Here is a 16,555-nt window from a genome sequence, read left to right as displayed (position 1 = left end):
AGCATACTATGTTATAAATGGTTTTGTATCTGTAAGTTGAGTTGCATAGATGATAATTGAGAATAAAATACAGAAATATATATCTATATATATATATATATATATATATATATATATATATATATATATATATATATATATATATATATAATACAATTATTATTGTTATAATTATTTTTAGAATGAAAAGTCAAACATTAGAGGTAGTAATGATAATCACTTTTTGAAGATGTGTAAAGACATTTTAAAGTAAAAAGTAACAATAGTGAAGTGTAGAAAATACGATCACAAGTAAGAGTATTCAAAATCTTAATGAGTAAAGGTACAGAAGTATTAGCATTAAAATATACTTCAAGTACTCATTATGCAGAATGGCCCATTTCAGATTAATATATATTATATTACTGGATTAGAATGATTGTGTTCATCACTTTAATGTTGAGCTGTACTTCATGTTGAGTAAATTAATATATATAATAATTTAATAGTTGATTTATATTTAGTTTTAATAACCTGAATCTGCATAGTTGCTTAAGATATCATCATATATTATATTATATTAGATAAAGCCGCACAAAGTGAAAACATTGAAGTACAAAAACCTCAAGATTGTACTTTAAGTACACTTGAGTAATACATGTATGTTTGGTGTTTCCCATTAGTTCCTCATTCCCATAAATATAATTCTGTATTTAAACTTTGACTTTTTTAAAACCAGTACACTTACATTTGTCTTAATCATTCATTTATTTGTTATTACAATATGTTGTAATGAAGTTCCCACAGCGACATCAGGAAGATGCCCTGCAGCACCAAGAGAGATGTAAGAATCACATTAAGTAATGTTTATTAATTTAGACTTTGGGGATTTCAGTTCACGTTCAACAAACTCAAATTAATCACATTTCAGTTGAACACACGCAGACGTACTAACAACCGATCCTGAAACAGCCCAGCCTATTTATTACTGTTATTTAACTCTTTTTAAAACTTATCTAATACCATTTACTGTACATATACCCCGTATTTATAGTGTTTTTATATTTTTAGTGTGTTTTTATTTCCTAAACTGTTGACTCAGAGCCCTGCACAAGCATCCTAATGTGTCTGGACTGTTGGTCGAGGCACAAATAGCAAATTAAAAACCTTGAACAGTGTGTGTCTCAATACCGCCACCTAGTGGACCCCAACGTGTAGAGACAGCTGACGGAGTTTTTCATGACTTCATGTCACAACCATACTTGGATATTGTAACAATGCATAGTGCGTTTTATACAATGAGCAACACTATTATCATACTTTTGTGCAATACTGCTACTATATTTTGTGCCTTATTTTTATTTATTTTTAACCTTAAGTTTATTGTAATTCTGTGTGTAAAATAAGCTTTTCATTGTACAGAGTAACTGTCTGTTATCTGTGCATATGACAATACAAATATCTTGAATCTCTTATCTATATATACATATAAACATGATGGTAACTAGGTCTCTCTCTCAAAATGGACATTTATATTACACACATATACAGTATACACTGTACATGTATCTCTGTATCACTTATCGTTATTTGGAAAAACGACAACAACAATAGGCATATTTCATTTTAAGCTTTTTATTGGTTAGGTCGTCCTAATTTAATTTCAAATATTTAAATTAAACTTTCTTTTTAAATATTGTATTTGAAGAGGAAAACATAACTAAAAGCATTCATTCACGCATATCATTTAAAATGTGAAAAAAAAAAAAAAAAAAAAAAAAAATAAAAAAATCACACCAACAACAAACAATAATAATAATTGAAATGGAACACACTATACACAACTGAATCTATCAATCTTTTAAGAACTGGTGCAACTTGGGCCAGAACCAACACGCCGCTGAGCTCGTCTGGTCGTCCAGTCCGGTGAGCCGCTCTGCTACCTTCATGTCTCTGATTCTCTGTGGGGTTTCCCTGCAGTTTCTCCAGGGGGCCGAGTGAGGGCTGTGATGAGAGGAGGAGGAGGAGGAGGAGGAAGAGGAGGAAGCGCCGGATCCGATCGTGGCGTTTCGTCTCATCTAAAAACCAAAGGTGTTCTCGCCGCTGTAAGCTACGTACAAAAAGCCGTCCTCGTCCTTCTCCTTCTCGTACAGCTGCCCCATCGTGATGCTGCAACAGGAAGGAGACGCAGCCGTTATTGATCCGGACAGCCGATCAGCTCACGTGACCAGATACCTTTCAACTAACCGTAAAAGTCGGGTTACAAGCCGCTCCTACCTCCGATCAGTGTCCCGCTGTAGCAAGCTAGGAGCAGCGCTGCCACTAGCTCCCCGCTCCTGCTGCTAGCTCCCCGCTCCTGCCACTAGCTCCCCGCTCCTGCTGCTAGCTCCCCACTCCTGCTGCTAGCTCCCCGCTCCTGCTGCTAGCTCCCCGCTCCTGCTGCTACTTCCCCTCTGCCCAAGTCGGGTGTCAAGCCGGGGCTGGTCCCGCTACCTTCGGTGGTTGTCGGGGAGCTAGCGGAGCGGAAGTTAGCGGAGAGCTAGCGGAGAGCTAGCGGAAGTTAGCGGGGAACTAGCATGAGCGCCAGCTGGCTATAGCGGGGAGCAAAAGAGGACACTGACCGACGGTAGTAGCGGCGTGTAACCCAACTTTTACGGTATTCTGAAAGACAACATCCCCAAACACTAATATTCTGATTAAGGTTTTTATTCTATGTTAATATTTAGATATTTTATTGATAAGTAGGATTGTTCAGTTATTCTAGAAGTTTGCTTATTTACTGTATGTCAAAATAGCTTTTTATTTTGACCGATAGACGATAGTTGTTGTTGAGAATACTTAGTTTTTTTAATTGGATAACACTGTGGGCACATTCTGCCTTACCGGTTGAGTCTTTTTAAAAGGTGAAACAACGAATATCAAAGAAACAGAACTTCTATTAAATCATTTATTCTCTGCGCAGGGAAGAGTCCCTATGAGTGACGAGTGGTTGATTACTTGTACCAGGTGCGGGGGATGGGAGGCCATTTGCTTTGTAAACTGCAGGAGAGAGGAAGATTTGCATACAGAGGTTTGTGAAAAATAAAATACAACTAAGGATTTCAGTATCAACCAATGGGATTGGAGCTGAAAGCCACAGAGTAGAAACCGAAGACTATAAGCTCGGATAGTTTGGTTTCTGCACCAGAGCTTCTCTGCATTGTGTGAAACTTTAAAGCCGCTGTCCTCAGAGGTCTTGTTTCTCTGTGACGGAGCTAAAAATACAGACAGAAAGTGCCGAGTCACGGCCGGTCTGAGGAGCGATGGTGCAGCTCCTGCTCGCCGTGTCACCGTGGATCCGCCTGAATGTTGAGGGCTTACAGCACAGTAACTCCAGGCCTTTGGCCTCAAGAGGATCGTGTCATTCTCCTTACTCAAAACCAAAACATTCTCCGCTTTGCATTTTCTTCTTTTAAATCTAATTTATTTCAACAAACATTCACTTTTCCTAAACTGGCATTATAATGGAGGAGCAGTCACACGGGTAATAATTGAGATAAAAAGCCAGTAATAACTGCTAGGATCCCCAATAACATGACAGTAATAACTGCTAGGATCCCCAATAACATGGCAGTAATAACTGCTAGGATCCCCAATAACATGACAGTAATAACTGCTAGGATCCCCAATAACATGACAGTAATAACTGCTAGAATCCCCAATAACATGACAGTAATAACTGCTAGGATCCCCAATAACATGACAGTAATAACTGCTAGGATCCCCAATAACATGACAGTAATAACTGCTAGGATCCCCAATAACATGACAGTAATAACTGCTAGGATCCCCAATAACATGACAGTAATAACTGCTAGAATCCCCAATAACATGACAGTAATAACTGCTAGGATCCCCAATAACATGACAGTAATAACTGCTAGAATCCCAATAACATGACAGTAATAACTGCTAGGATCCCCAGTAAAATGACATAATCATCCTTCAGAATCCCCTCACCTGGACTGGGGCACCGTCTTGTCCACGAACAGGAAGATGGCCTTCTCGGAGGGCAGCTGGATGCGCTTCCTGATGATCCACATGAACTGAGCCACCGTGATGTCGGAGGGGACCAGGTACTTCCTCTTGTCGATGTCCACGATCTGCGAGCCCGACACTTTCTCCACGATCACCTGGCGGAACGCACACAGACGGCGTGAGAACGGGCCGACCGCCGAGCCGGCGCACGGCGGTCGGCACAGCAGAGTCACTCACCGGGACGCGGTCAGGGTACTTGCTGCGGATCTTGGCCGACTCTATGCACCGATGTTCTGGTGGGAAGAAAGAAAGAAAGCAGCGTTACATCAATGATCACATGGAGGCAGAAGCAGGGGTCAGACCATGACGTTTAACCAAATGTCCATGACCAAACATGTTGTGAAATCTGGGTGTAAACAGTAAAAAGTGAGTAAATGTAGTATTTAAACTAACAATGAGAACACAAAGCATACAGTAAACCTTAAATGACTCACATAATAAAAATAATTTGAGCGTCTTTCTTTTAAAAGCATTTTAATTATTTCAAACTTTTTTTTTTTAAAGGACTTTTCCAGGCCTGGAGATAACCATTTTAAAATTCCATGACTTTTCCAGGTTTTCCATGACCGTATGAACTCTGCATCTAGAAAACTCACGGGAGATTAAATCGATAATGAAAATAATCGCTAGCAACATAAACTACAAATCCCAGGTACAGGGTTCATACACATCTTGACCAATAGATTTCCATGACTTTAAAACAAATTTCCATGACTTTTAACCAAATGTCCATTACAAACATGTTGTGAAATCTGGGTGTAAACAGTAAAAAGTGAGTAAATGTAGTATTTAAACTAACAATGAGAATACAAAGCATACAGTAAACCTTAAATGACTCAAATGAATGAGACAATAGTTTGTTTAAAAGAATAAACATTTATATAGATGCCTGTATGTATGCCTGCTTATATTTTGAGAGTCTTTCTTTTAAAAGCATATTAATTATTTCGAACTCAGCGTAAATGAACGACATGAACACATGAATATAACACATTTAAATGACTTTTACTAAACTTTTGGGATTTTATTTTTTTCAAGGTCTTTTCCAGGCCTGGAAATAATCATTTTAAACCTCCAGGACCTTCCCAGGTTCCCCATGAGCGTAAGAACCTGCAGAATGCTCGTTCTCGCGCTGGGCTTCGTCTTGTGAGCCGACAAGAGAGAGACGGCGATGGACAGAGATCAATATTTAACAGAAGTAGAGTCCAGTCACTTAAGAGGGTGAAAGTGCATCATCAATAAAACACCAGCGCGTTCACTCGTTGTGTTTTTACCTCTGGAACATAATCCTGCAGAAACCCATCATCAATTATTATTAAATATTTAACTTCTTTCCTCAAATTTTTACTTGATGTTAATTTTTATTATTATTCTCCTGAATTGTCTTATTTACGCTCCTATAATCGGCATTAAAATGTGAGTTTTAACCAATTAGAAGGAAGATTCAAAGACATGCTCCTCTTAAAAGACAGTAAAAAAAATAATGTGTAAATTTTAAATGTACACAGACTAAAGGGACTACATTAAAGTTACATTATTTTATGCTCCTGAAACGATTAATAAATAGGCATTAAAATGACTTCTGATAATTAGAAATGTACTTTATACTTTGATTATTAATACTTTAACACTATTTTATGTTTAGACTAATGTATCTGTACGATCAATCAGACATTTACATATCACTTCACTTTAAATATACACTTAAACAGTTTAATAACATTCTTCTGTTAAAGTACTCTTCATTTGTTTGTTTATTATATTGTTAACTCTAATATTGGTATTGTTAAATACTTTCTTACACTATTGCCCAGTGTGTTTACCAGCAGTCCAAATTCCTCCTATGTGCAAACACACTTGGCAATAAACATCCTCTCTCACAGGAAGCAGAGGGGTTTATGGGTAATGTAGTCTCAGCACTGACACCAACAATAACAACTGTGGTGGAGAGATGCCAAACGCCGGTTTTACACTTTTAACATGTAAAATGTGAAGCCCACATTATTTCTCAACACTATTAATAATATCATAATTAATAAACATGTAAACTGCGCATTAAAGGTTATTTTTAAAGTATGATAAACAACTACTTGCTACCGCCAGCTAGCCTGTCAACAGGAAATAAATATAGATTATGAATGTTACAACATTTTAGGATCACAATAGTCATAATTACACCATCAAATTTAGTTTCAGATCAATAAACGCAAAGAACTGCTTTGCTTCCTGACTCTCAAATGTTTCAGCATAATTAATGAGAGTATGTAAACTACTTAAGACAAAGTATGCTGTTTTAAGGATTTAGGAACCTAAAAACATTTGTCTTCACGTTTGTGGAAACAATAAGTTTATTTATAGATAAAACAAATCTGAATTAATGATATTACACTAAAATGTGAGGTGAAAGCCTGCAGGCCTCACAACTTTTCCTTTGGTCCCGTCGGGCCTCCAGTTGATGGCAAACTGGAAGCTCGGGGATGAAACCCGTTCATCTTGATAAAACAGACACAGGTTCGATCCCCAGGCGGCGGGCTGTGACCCAATGCAGAGAGGAGGCTTCAGCAGCTTAACGCGCCTGCACCTCCAGCCTGAATACGAACAAAGACACGGTGCTATTTCACCGACAACGCGTCAGATGTAAGGCCAGCTAACGTGTGCACCAGCTGACATTAATACACAACATTTATATTTATGTTTATGCACAGAATAAACCCCAGAGCCTTCTCTGGAGACAAAAGCCTGCACAGGCCAGCGCGTGCCACCACCTTGTTATGAAGGCTTTACGTAACTGCACACCCGAATTTAACCCACACCTGCGCACAAATTGAGCATTTAACTTTATACACAATTAAATAGGGTTTTAAATGTGTGTTATCGATGCAAAAGTCCTCCCTGCCTCACCCAAGGAGTGATCCTCTTTGAACATCCATTTCATGTTTCCGGGGCTCTTTGCTCGCGCGAGGCAGCTGGAAAGGTCACAATAAACACGAGATGTTAAATGTATTTTCTGAATATGATTCGTCAGAGTTTAAGCCTCTGTTTAGCGTGACTGTTTTAAAAAAAAATGAGCGCACGAGACGGACGCAGCACAGCTGTGTAACACTTCGGAGCTAAAACAACAAACAACAATCTCCTCTTCGCGATCAGTCTGCTGCCCGGGGACGGTGACGTCACAGCCGGATTGGTCCATTCCGCCGCGCACCTGAGGGGTGCGTCGGCGGGAAAGAAACTGGGACACGCTGAGTTTCTTCACACTTTGAGGATTAAAATCAAATACGAATATTTATTTTAGTTGGAGACTATGATGTTTATTGTTTTATGTTCAGAATTCACGTTGTGTTTGCTTTTTAAATGGCAACCCTTTGACATGGTTCCCCTGTTCATTATATGTGGTCCTACCCTCTGCGAAGAACATAAACATAACCATATCCTACAGTATCGCCTAGTTAAAGGTGCAATTCACGATTACTTTCACTAGCAATCACTCTGTTGATTTTTTTTAATTTATGAAATAACAGAAAATGGGAGAAATAGCCATCACAACATCCCAGAGTCCAACAATTAAGATATTCAGTTTTTAGAGATATAAAAACGTCAATAAAAACGTATTGGTACCTGTGGGAGGATACAGGATACAAACACATTGCACAGAAATGTGTATATCTGTACAAAATAGACAGTATTTCTTCCACTGACATGCATGATCCGTTAAATTAACATACACAATTGTCAACAGAGGAACAAAATGTAATTTTCTGAAGGTTTCAACAAAAAACTAAACTTAAGAAACTTAAAAAGTTGCACTTACTGTTTCTTTCCGCAATATAGTATATTATTGTATAGTTTAGTATAAAATAGTAAAGTGTTGCATTGTATAGTATAGCGTAGTATAGCATACGACAGCAAAGTATAGTATGGCCTTGTATATTATAGCATAGTAGGGTTATTTATAGTATATTGTAGTATCGTATAGTCTTGTGTATTACAGGATAGTATAGCATTGTATTGGATCGTACAGTATAATATTGAATAGTAGAGTATTGTTAAGTATACCATATTATAGTATAGTATATTGTTGTAAAGTATATTGTAGTAAAGTATATTGTAGTAACGTATATTGTAGTAAAGTAGTCTTGTGTATTACAGGATAGTATATTATAGTATAGAATAGTATAGCATAGTTTAGAATAGTATAGTATAGTATTGTTAGGTATACCATATTCTAGTATAAGATAGTATACTACAGTATAGTATAGTATAGTTTAGCCTCAATTAAAGTATAGCGTAGTAAAGTGTTGTATAGTATATTATATTAAAGTCTGGTATAGTATAACATAGGCAGCTTCGTCGGCTGAAGAGGAGGCCAGAGATGGGGACAGGATTCTGTAAACCAGAAACACACTGACGAGGGAGACCAGCTAAGAAGAGCTACACTGAAAAGCTGGGGACAGTTTTCAGCCAACGACCTCGTCAGTTAGGAGAGGCCTGGAGGTCCTCATGAACTACAGGAGACCATCCCCCCACTGAGGACAATCACCAACTGGCTGACGACCTGGATGTCTTGTATTGCAGGTTTGAAAAGCCCACTTCCACCTCGCCCAACTGCCCCAACAAGAAATCCTCCATCCCAGGATCACATGACCACAGACCCGTCGCCCTGACGTCTGTGGTCATGAAGGCCTCTGAGAGGCTGGTGTTGACCCACCTGAAGGACATCACAGTGTTGCATCACAGGGTTGCCTGGTAGGCGAACTGCAGGGGGCCCTGCTGGACCCCCTGCAGTTCGCCTGGTGGATGATGTAATCAACATGTGACTGCACCATATGCTGCAACACCTCGACTCAGCAGGGACTCATGCAATGGTCCTGGTGGTGGACTTCAGCTGGGCATTCAACATGTTAGTTAAATGTTAATGTTGATGCTTAGTTCTGTGTTCTACTCTGTTGTCTTTCTCTTTTCAGCAGCCCGCTGCTCCTAAAGGGCTTTGGATGGATTAAATGCAGAGACCGCATTTCATATATGTATGTAAAAAGTATGTAATATGACAAAATAAAGTGTATTCTTCTTGTTCTTCTTCTTCTTCTTCTTGTTCTTCTTGTTCTTGTTCTTGTTCTTCTTGTTGTTCTTGTTCTTGCTCTTCTTGTTCTTGTTGTTGTTCTTGTTGTTGTTGTTCTTGTTGTTGTTGTTCTTGTTGTTTTTGTTCTTGTTGTTCTTGTTGTTCTTGTTCTTGTTCTTGCTTTTTTTGTTCTTGTTGTTGTTCTTATTGTTGTTCTTATTGTTCTTGTTGTTCTTGTTCTTGCTCTTCTTGTTCTTGTTGTTGTTCTTGTTGTTGTTCTTGTTGTTGTTGTTCTTGTTGTTTTTGTTCTTGTTGTTCTTGTTGTTCTTGTTGTTCTTGTTCTTGCTTTTTTTGTTCTTGTTGTTGTTCTTATTGTTGTTCTTATTGTTCTTGTTGTTCTTGTTCTTGCTCTTGTTGTTCTTGTTGTTGTTCTTATTGTTCTTGTTGTTCTTGTTCTTGTTGTTCTTGTTCTTGCTCTTCTTGTTCTTGTTGTTGTTCTTGTTGTTGTTCTTCTTCTTGTTGTTTTTGTTCTTGTTGTTCTTGTTGTTCTTGTTCTTGTTCTTGTTGTTCTTGTTGTTGTTCTTGTTGTTCTTCTTGTTGTTCTTCTTGTTGTTGTTGTTCTTCTTCTTAATGTCTTTTTGTTATAATAATATAATATAATATGTACATAGGTACGAAGAGAACAAGGTGTAAGCGGAGTAAAATTCCATGTATGTGTACACACACAAGGCCAATAAAGCTGATTCTGATTCTGATATATAACTTTTAGTCTTCTGTCTTCAATATGTAAACACAACATTTACATGTTTTGCATCTAAATAGAAATAGAAGTTCCAGTAATTTAAATAGTCTTTATTTCAGCGCCCATACATTGGCATCCACATGAGAACAGAAACGTTCTACTTCCGTCCGTCCGGAGCTTTCGTCTGGTTGTCCGGCGGCAGCGGTTTCCCCAGATGGTGTCCCGTGGTGATGCCGTACGGCCGCGACTCTCGCTCCTCTCTCACTTTGGGCCAGAGCTGGAACCCGCCCTGAAAGCTGAGGTCAAACAGCTCACAGGGGGCAAAGGTCAAAGGCTTTTCCGCCAACAGTCCTTTAACCCGGGCTCGCCACCCGTCCAGCATCACAGTTCTCACGGCGTTGGGACTGTGAGCCGGACTCCAGAATATCTGAGGAGCGAGAACCTGAAAGCCACAGAAGTGCAAAGTGCCGTTCTGGAGAAAATACAAGACACACAAGTTAACAACCGTCCACCAACACAGAACACATTTGAATCCTTATAGATTATATTTATATCATTGTTTTTTGCAAAAACAAATTAGTTTACAGCTGAGATGCAGACAAGAAGCTGCTGGAATCAGACCAGGATATGATCATGTGGTGTTTACAACAAGATCACCATTTCGCCCTGAGATTCATTCATGAGTGCTATGAATTACGGCAAAGTTTAACACAACTTCCAACCCTTTAAGGTGCAGGGTGTAGTTCTTGGCGCCATCTAGTGGCGAGGCTGCAGATTACAGCCGACTGACATTTCCCCCGTGTGCTGAGCGTGTCGGAGAACGTTGACCGGCGTAAAAAACACGGAGGTCCCGATCTGGAGCCAGTGGTTTGTTTGTCCGTTGTGGGCGACCGGCTCCGGGAAAAGGACGCATTACAGAATGAGACGGCTCATTCAAAGGTAATTAAAACACAACAATTCTTATTTTAAGGTTATTAAACACTAAAGAAAACAATAATATTGCATTTCTGCTAATGACAATATTAGCGTCCGTATTGATGTGTTTCAAAGCGTTAGTCATATCTTTTAGTTTACGGCTCAAAAAACACTTTGTTTGCAGTGTGCAGTAGAATCACAGACAATCCCTTTATTGATTCTTTTATTGTGTTGTAAAATACTTATTTTATTTAACTCTAGCTGTTTTAATGCCACTTATGTTCCGTCATGTTGCGTTTTATCTTCAGGTCCAAATCTTGCCTTTCTAGTGCAAAGTATTAATTACCGTAAAAGTTGGGTTACACGCCGCTACTACCTTCGGTCAGAGTCCCCGTTTGCTCCCCGCTGTAGCCAGCTGGCGCTCATGCTAGCTCTCCGCTAACTTCCGCTAGCGCTCCGTTAGCTCCCCGACAACCACCGAAGGTAGCGGGACCAGCCCCGGCTTGACACCCGACTTGGGCAGAGGGGACGCGGGCAGTAGCAGCAGGAACGGGGAGCTAGCAGTAGGAGCGGGGAGCTAGCAGCAGGATTGGGGCGCTAACAGTAGGAGCGGGGAGCTAGCTAGCGCTGCTCCTAGCTTGCTACAGCGGGACACTGATCGGAGGTAGGAGCGGCTTGTAACCCGACTTTTACGGCAAATATATTCCATCTCCAGAGCTGGGTCCACCATTGCTTGGTGCTGCACTGGTAACAGAAAATATAAAAATAAATGGCTAAGCTTGCACTTCACAAGAGATTCGATTGGCAGTTTATCATCTCAAACGATTCCAACACCCAACAACTTAATGAGATGACATGTTTTAAAGCGTACCTTCCGTCCATTACTCGGAGGTAATTCCTGTCTCCTTAGTTTTTTCCTCCAGCGATCCAGGGATGTACATACAAGAGCTAGTGTGTTGTGTTCACCTGCAGAGGCCAGAGGGCGATGTTGATGTCTCCATTGATGCCGTCCGGCTGGTACATCGACTGTGTGGCTCCAGTAGTGAAGCACAACATCGCCTTCTTGTCCTTCACGGAAACATACAAACACACGTTTAGTTCAGCATGAAAGTGGAGGCTGCCGTTTACACACAAGGGAAAATACAATAAAACTATTTTAATGATATATGTATGTTTTAATATCTGACAAATACTGTACATTAATACATATTGCAATGTGTTAATTATTACATTATTGTTTACTATCAATGTTAAATAGTGGGAATTGAAGTGAAGTGAAGTGATTTTATAAATCATGGTTATTATTAACAAATACTTAATATAGTATATAAATATGTGACAATGTGTGCAATTCTGTTAATGAAATGTGTACTAAAGTAATCATAATGTAATGGTTATTGACATTTTTGACATTTATCAGCTATGATACAATATATAATTTATACATTAATGATTTCATATTAAACAAACTAATGATAAAAAACACATTACAATTAATACAAACAATTGTAATTATCATTTCATTGTTTGTTAGCATTAAAATAAGTATTAACTAAAGAATCATTTAGTATTAGTGTACCATATATGTTAATAATAGTTCATATAAAGTGGTATCCTCCGTGTAGATAGATGTGCTGTCCAGAGGAGAGACGGACCTTGAACACCCCGTGATTGTAGATCTTCTCCAGGGAGAAAGCGAAGCCTTGTGTGAGAACTCGGTCTATCCAGCCCTTCATGATGGCCGGCACACTGAACCAGTACAAAGGAAACTGGGAGAAGAGACAGACAAATATATTTACATTTTTATACTTTATTGTGTTATTTCTCCCAAGTTTTATTTATTTATTTGCTTGTTTTCTCACTTAATTCTATGTTTTTAACTGTAGAAAAGTTAAAGTTAAAAACACGGACCGGTCAGTACTGTTAGAGACCTGTCAATCACAGTAAGCCCCGCCCCTAAAGCGTCCCCTGCTTTATGGTCTGTTTGACTCTAAATGACCATAATTTACTAAATGAACATCATGCTGTATTGAAGAAGACTTGAAACTAGAGATTGAGACATAAACTCATGTTTACAATGTTTACTGAGGGAATAAATCAAGAGAAGTCGAGTCATTTATATAGACTTCTATACAACTAGAGGAGTCACCCCCTGGTGGTCAGGAGAGAGAATGCAGCTTTAACACATGAAGCATAGACTTCTATACAACCAGAGGAGTAACCACCTGGTGGTCAGGAGAGAGAAGGCAGCTTTAACACTTAATGCATATACTTCTATACAACCAGAGGAGTCGCCCCTGGTGGTCAGGAGAGAGAAGGCAGCTTTAACAGTTGAAGCATGTACTTCTATACAACCAGAGGAGTCGCCCCCTGGTGATCAGAGAGAATGCAGCTTTAACACATGAAGCATAGACTTCTATACAACCAGAGGAGTCGTCCCTTGGTGGTCAGTAGAGAGAATGCATGTTCTTCAGCATTGACTTTACTATTCAGAAGATGAAGTCGCCACCTGGGAGAAACTATTGCGATGTCAGTGACCTCTGACCTGGAAGATGATGAGCTCAGCCTCCTCTACTTTGCGCTGCTCGGCCTTGATGTCGTCGCTGAGGCGGCCTTCCATCCAGGCATGCATGGTCTCCTCTCCATACTGGAAAAGCTCCAGGTTCTTCAGGTCACCTGAACACAACACACTCTGTCAGAACTGCAACAACACAAAACAGTGAATGTTTAGTGAACACAAAAAAACAACAACAGCATGGCCCCGGGTCTCGAGAAGGGATAATATGTGAGGTCACCGATGACGTCGTCCTGCGTGCAGTTGGCTTTGAAGTTCGCGGCGTACAGGTCGGACACCAGCACCCTGAAGCCCTGCGCCGCCAGCTCCTGCTCCGTCACGGCGCGCACCGCCGCGTTGAACGAAGCCGGACTCTGGTGGGCGTACACGATGAGGGCCGTCTTCTGAGCTGTGTGATAAATACGTGGGTTATGGTTCGGCTGTACTTGCATCCACCGATCATTTTACTTCCATAGAAGAAGTGGGCGTCACCCATTGCTTTTTGGAGCCTCGAGTTTAGCATGTTGGCCGTAGCCATCTTGTTTTTATTTGTATTTACTTTAATTCATAAAAGCATAAAATATTACAGTGTGAAATATCATAGTTTAAAAACTGTATGCAACATTGACGAGTACATAAAGAAACATTCATTGATCTGCACAATCTACATTTTTGCAATTAATATTATTTTACGACAAAGAATCTGACAAAATTGGTCAGAGCAGCAGGAGAGAAACACATTCATAAATATTATAGATTTTAAGTTATGCCCTACATTTTTTATTGATTAAATGGGGTCACACATATGATCAAACCAAAAACTATTGCCTCCTGATTTCTTCAATTTGAAACCTATGGAGCCAAATCTGGATCAAATGTTTTGTTCATTTGAAAAAAAAAAGATTCGATACTGTAAAAAAAAAGTAAAAGTTGAAAATATCAAATCTGCTACTGAAAACTGAAAAAATATATTTTATAAAATAAAATAAAAAACAGAACTGAATCAAAATTATATTTAACCCCCCAAAAAGTGTTCATACACTCATTTTCATTTAGAATACATTGTTGAATTTTTAAAAGTTCAACAACAAAACTTGATTTTTCAGCTTCAAATCTTTTTTTCAAATGAACAAAACATTTGACCGGCACATGGCTCCGTAAAAAGAGCACTTTTTAGCCAGAGTTTGGTTTGTCTGGAGAAAGTGTGTGTGTGTGTGTGTGTGTGTGTGTGTGTGTGTGTGTGTGTGTGTGTGTGTGTGTGTGTGTGTGTGTATGTGTGTGTGAGAGAGAGAGAAACAGACTTACAGGAAGTGAAAGCAGGAGACGAGTAGATTCTTACCCATGTTGTGTGTCTGCTGGACCCGTCCGCTCTGTAGATCTGGTCCCTGTAAACCTGGTCCCCGTCTGCTCTGTAGATCTGGTCCCTGTAAACCTGGTCCCCGTCTGCTCTGTAGATCTGGTCCCCAGTGGCTTTTATAGACTCCAAGGCATGCTTTGCGTGAGAAATATGGCTCGATATCAGATGAAGCAAAGGTCCCTCAGTCACGACTAAAAAATGTCTGCTGTCAAACTGTAGAACCGGTTTAGTTGATTGCCTTGAAAGGGAGAAGTGTTTGTCTAGGTGTGTGTGTAGTGTGTGTGTGTGTGTGTGTGTGTGTGTGTGTGTGTGTGTGTGTGTGTGTGTGTGTGTGTGTGTGTGTGTGTGTGTGTGCGTGATAAGTGGGATAAGATTGGTTTCATTTGGTCTGGAAAAGAATGTTTGGGTCACTTTCAAGGGATTATCCGGCGGGGTCATGTGGTTTAATAAACTCTTTAATCCGACTTAATTTCACCTCGTTAGAAGAAAAGCGGAGGAAGGCGTCAGGTTAGTGATGCCTGAGCTGCTCCGTCTCGTCCTCGTGTTGCATGTCACCTGTCACCGGTTTCCCTAGAGCTGCAGAGGCGGGGAGAAACCCTTTCAAACACTTTATGTATGTATTTTCCCCTCATTGTTTTTTTTTATTAATTTATTTTGTGTTGGATTTGTTATCTATTATGTCAGGTTAGTTCTCTTTTTAAACTTATTTATTATTATTATTATGGATTTGATGAAGTCTTATGTGTGTGTTTTTTCACATACCATGTACTGTGCCAACATGGAGGCTCAGAAAAACAGACGTCATGTGATAACGAGGAACAGAGACATGTAGGCATCCCCTCTCATGACTATCAGAAGGTCACTTGAAAAGCAAAGTAAGTCAATGAGAAGTCACTTGCGTTTACACAGTATGTGATTAATAAACCGAACATATGATTATTAATATAATTATTTATATTTATAATTAGGTTTTCAAAAGGATTATTTATAAAACGATTTTTGAGGGTTACAAGTGTGAATGCAATATATGTATATGGAAGATGTATGTCTACATTTTATTTATTATTATTTATTTATTTTTTCTTCATTTCGAATGAATTATCTGATTTAATTGTTAATAATAATTTAGGATAGGAATATATAAGCATTTTTTGCTTCTACCTATACCGTTTCAGTCTTTCTGTTTTGTATACATAATATTGTATGACTGAATAAAACACACAAACAAACAACAATTATTAATATAACAGTGAAACAGTAATTGATTAAGAGTAAATACGTTTTTTCTTCCAACACCATGGTTTCTTCGTTTTCTGGCTTTTATTTTGACATGGAAAAAAGGATGTGCAAAAAACTAAATTGGCGCATATTTCGAGTTTGGTTTTCTCTTTTTGCCGTTTTTGGATTCAGAAAAACGAAGAAAACGAAGAAACCATGGTATTTCCGTGTTTCCGTGTTTTCGAAAGAACCATAAAAACAAGCGAACAAAACGTACACGGACCAATGTGGTGCACTTTTGTAAAGGTAGATCTCAAACTGTGAGATGGTGGAGGCCTCACAAATCTGACTGGCTCGTAGAATCACATGTTTTGTGACTGAAGCAGCCCACGAAAAAAGAAAAAGAAAGACGGGTTTGTCTTGGTCGGGACGCCAGAGGCCCAGATGTCCGTAGCTTTTAAAACCCGACAACTTAAAACCACGTGGCAGAAGACAGGGAGTGGATGGTGGCGGTTGGAACGCGTCCAAGCCGCCGGTTATCCTGCTTATGTCTGCTCCTCACCTGGAGCAGGAATGTCACCTGAACACTTCTGCCACCTGGCGATCAGCTGACTGAGCTCAGAGCTGCTCAGACTACCTGAAGGGTATTTAGACCCT

The 16,555-nt window shown here is 39.4% G+C and overlaps 2 protein-coding genes across 2 annotated transcripts; both read right to left on the bottom strand.

Moving 5' to 3' along the window:
* Nucleotides 1-1,702: 1,702 nt before the first annotated feature.
* Nucleotides 1,703-7,184, bottom strand: LOC306747905 (gamma-aminobutyric acid receptor-associated protein-like 2). The gene is made up of 4 exons (XM_079231007.1): nucleotides 6,958-7,184; nucleotides 4,234-4,289; nucleotides 3,979-4,151; nucleotides 1,703-2,148 (listed from the first exon to the last, which is right to left on the bottom strand). Exons 1-4 carry the CDS (start codon nucleotides 6,989-6,991, stop codon nucleotides 2,058-2,060), a joined length of 354 nt encoding a protein of 117 aa, XP_079087133.1. The 5' UTR covers nucleotides 6,992-7,184; the 3' UTR covers nucleotides 1,703-2,057.
* Nucleotides 7,185-9,625: 2,441 nt separating this feature from the next.
* Nucleotides 9,626-14,770, bottom strand: nqo1 (NAD(P)H dehydrogenase, quinone 1). The gene is made up of 6 exons (XM_079230518.1): nucleotides 14,663-14,770; nucleotides 13,565-13,732; nucleotides 13,315-13,445; nucleotides 12,425-12,538; nucleotides 11,736-11,837; nucleotides 9,626-10,326 (listed from the first exon to the last, which is right to left on the bottom strand). The coding sequence occupies exons 1-6, from the start codon at nucleotides 14,664-14,666 to the stop codon at nucleotides 10,012-10,014; spliced, it is 834 nt and encodes a 277-aa protein (XP_079086644.1). The 5' UTR covers nucleotides 14,667-14,770; the 3' UTR covers nucleotides 9,626-10,011.
* Nucleotides 14,771-16,555: the final 1,785 nt, after the last annotated feature.

The sequence above is a fragment of the Taurulus bubalis genome, assembly GCF_910589615.1.
Source record: "Taurulus bubalis genome assembly, chromosome: 15".
In the NCBI taxonomy this organism is placed as follows: Eukaryota; Metazoa; Chordata; class Actinopteri; order Perciformes; family Cottidae; genus Taurulus; species Taurulus bubalis.
The sequence above is the reverse complement of the archived record's forward strand: the minus strand, read 5'-3'. Positions and strand labels throughout refer to the sequence as shown.

Bases quoted from the DNA above. Each gene is read 5' to 3' on its own strand.
- LOC306747905 (XM_079231007.1), bottom strand. From the start codon at position 6,991: ATGAAATGGATGTTCAAAGAGGATCACTCCTTGG. The intron at 4,290-6,957 runs GTGAGGCAGGGA...TCTTCCCACCAG, and splicing joins CAAAGAGGATCACTCCTTGG to AACATCGGTGCATAGAGTCG. The intron at 4,152-4,233 runs GTGAGTGACTCT...GCGTTCCGCCAG, and splicing joins AGTACCCTGACCGCGTCCCG to GTGATCGTGGAGAAAGTGTC.
- nqo1 (XM_079230518.1), bottom strand. The intron at 12,539-13,314 runs GTCAGAGGTCAC...CTCTTCTCCCAG, and splicing joins CTGAGCTCATCATCTTCCAG to TTTCCTTTGTACTGGTTCAG. The intron at 11,838-12,424 runs GTCCGTCTCTCC...GTTTCCGTGAAG, and splicing joins ACAATCACGGGGTGTTCAAG to GACAAGAAGGCGATGTTGTG.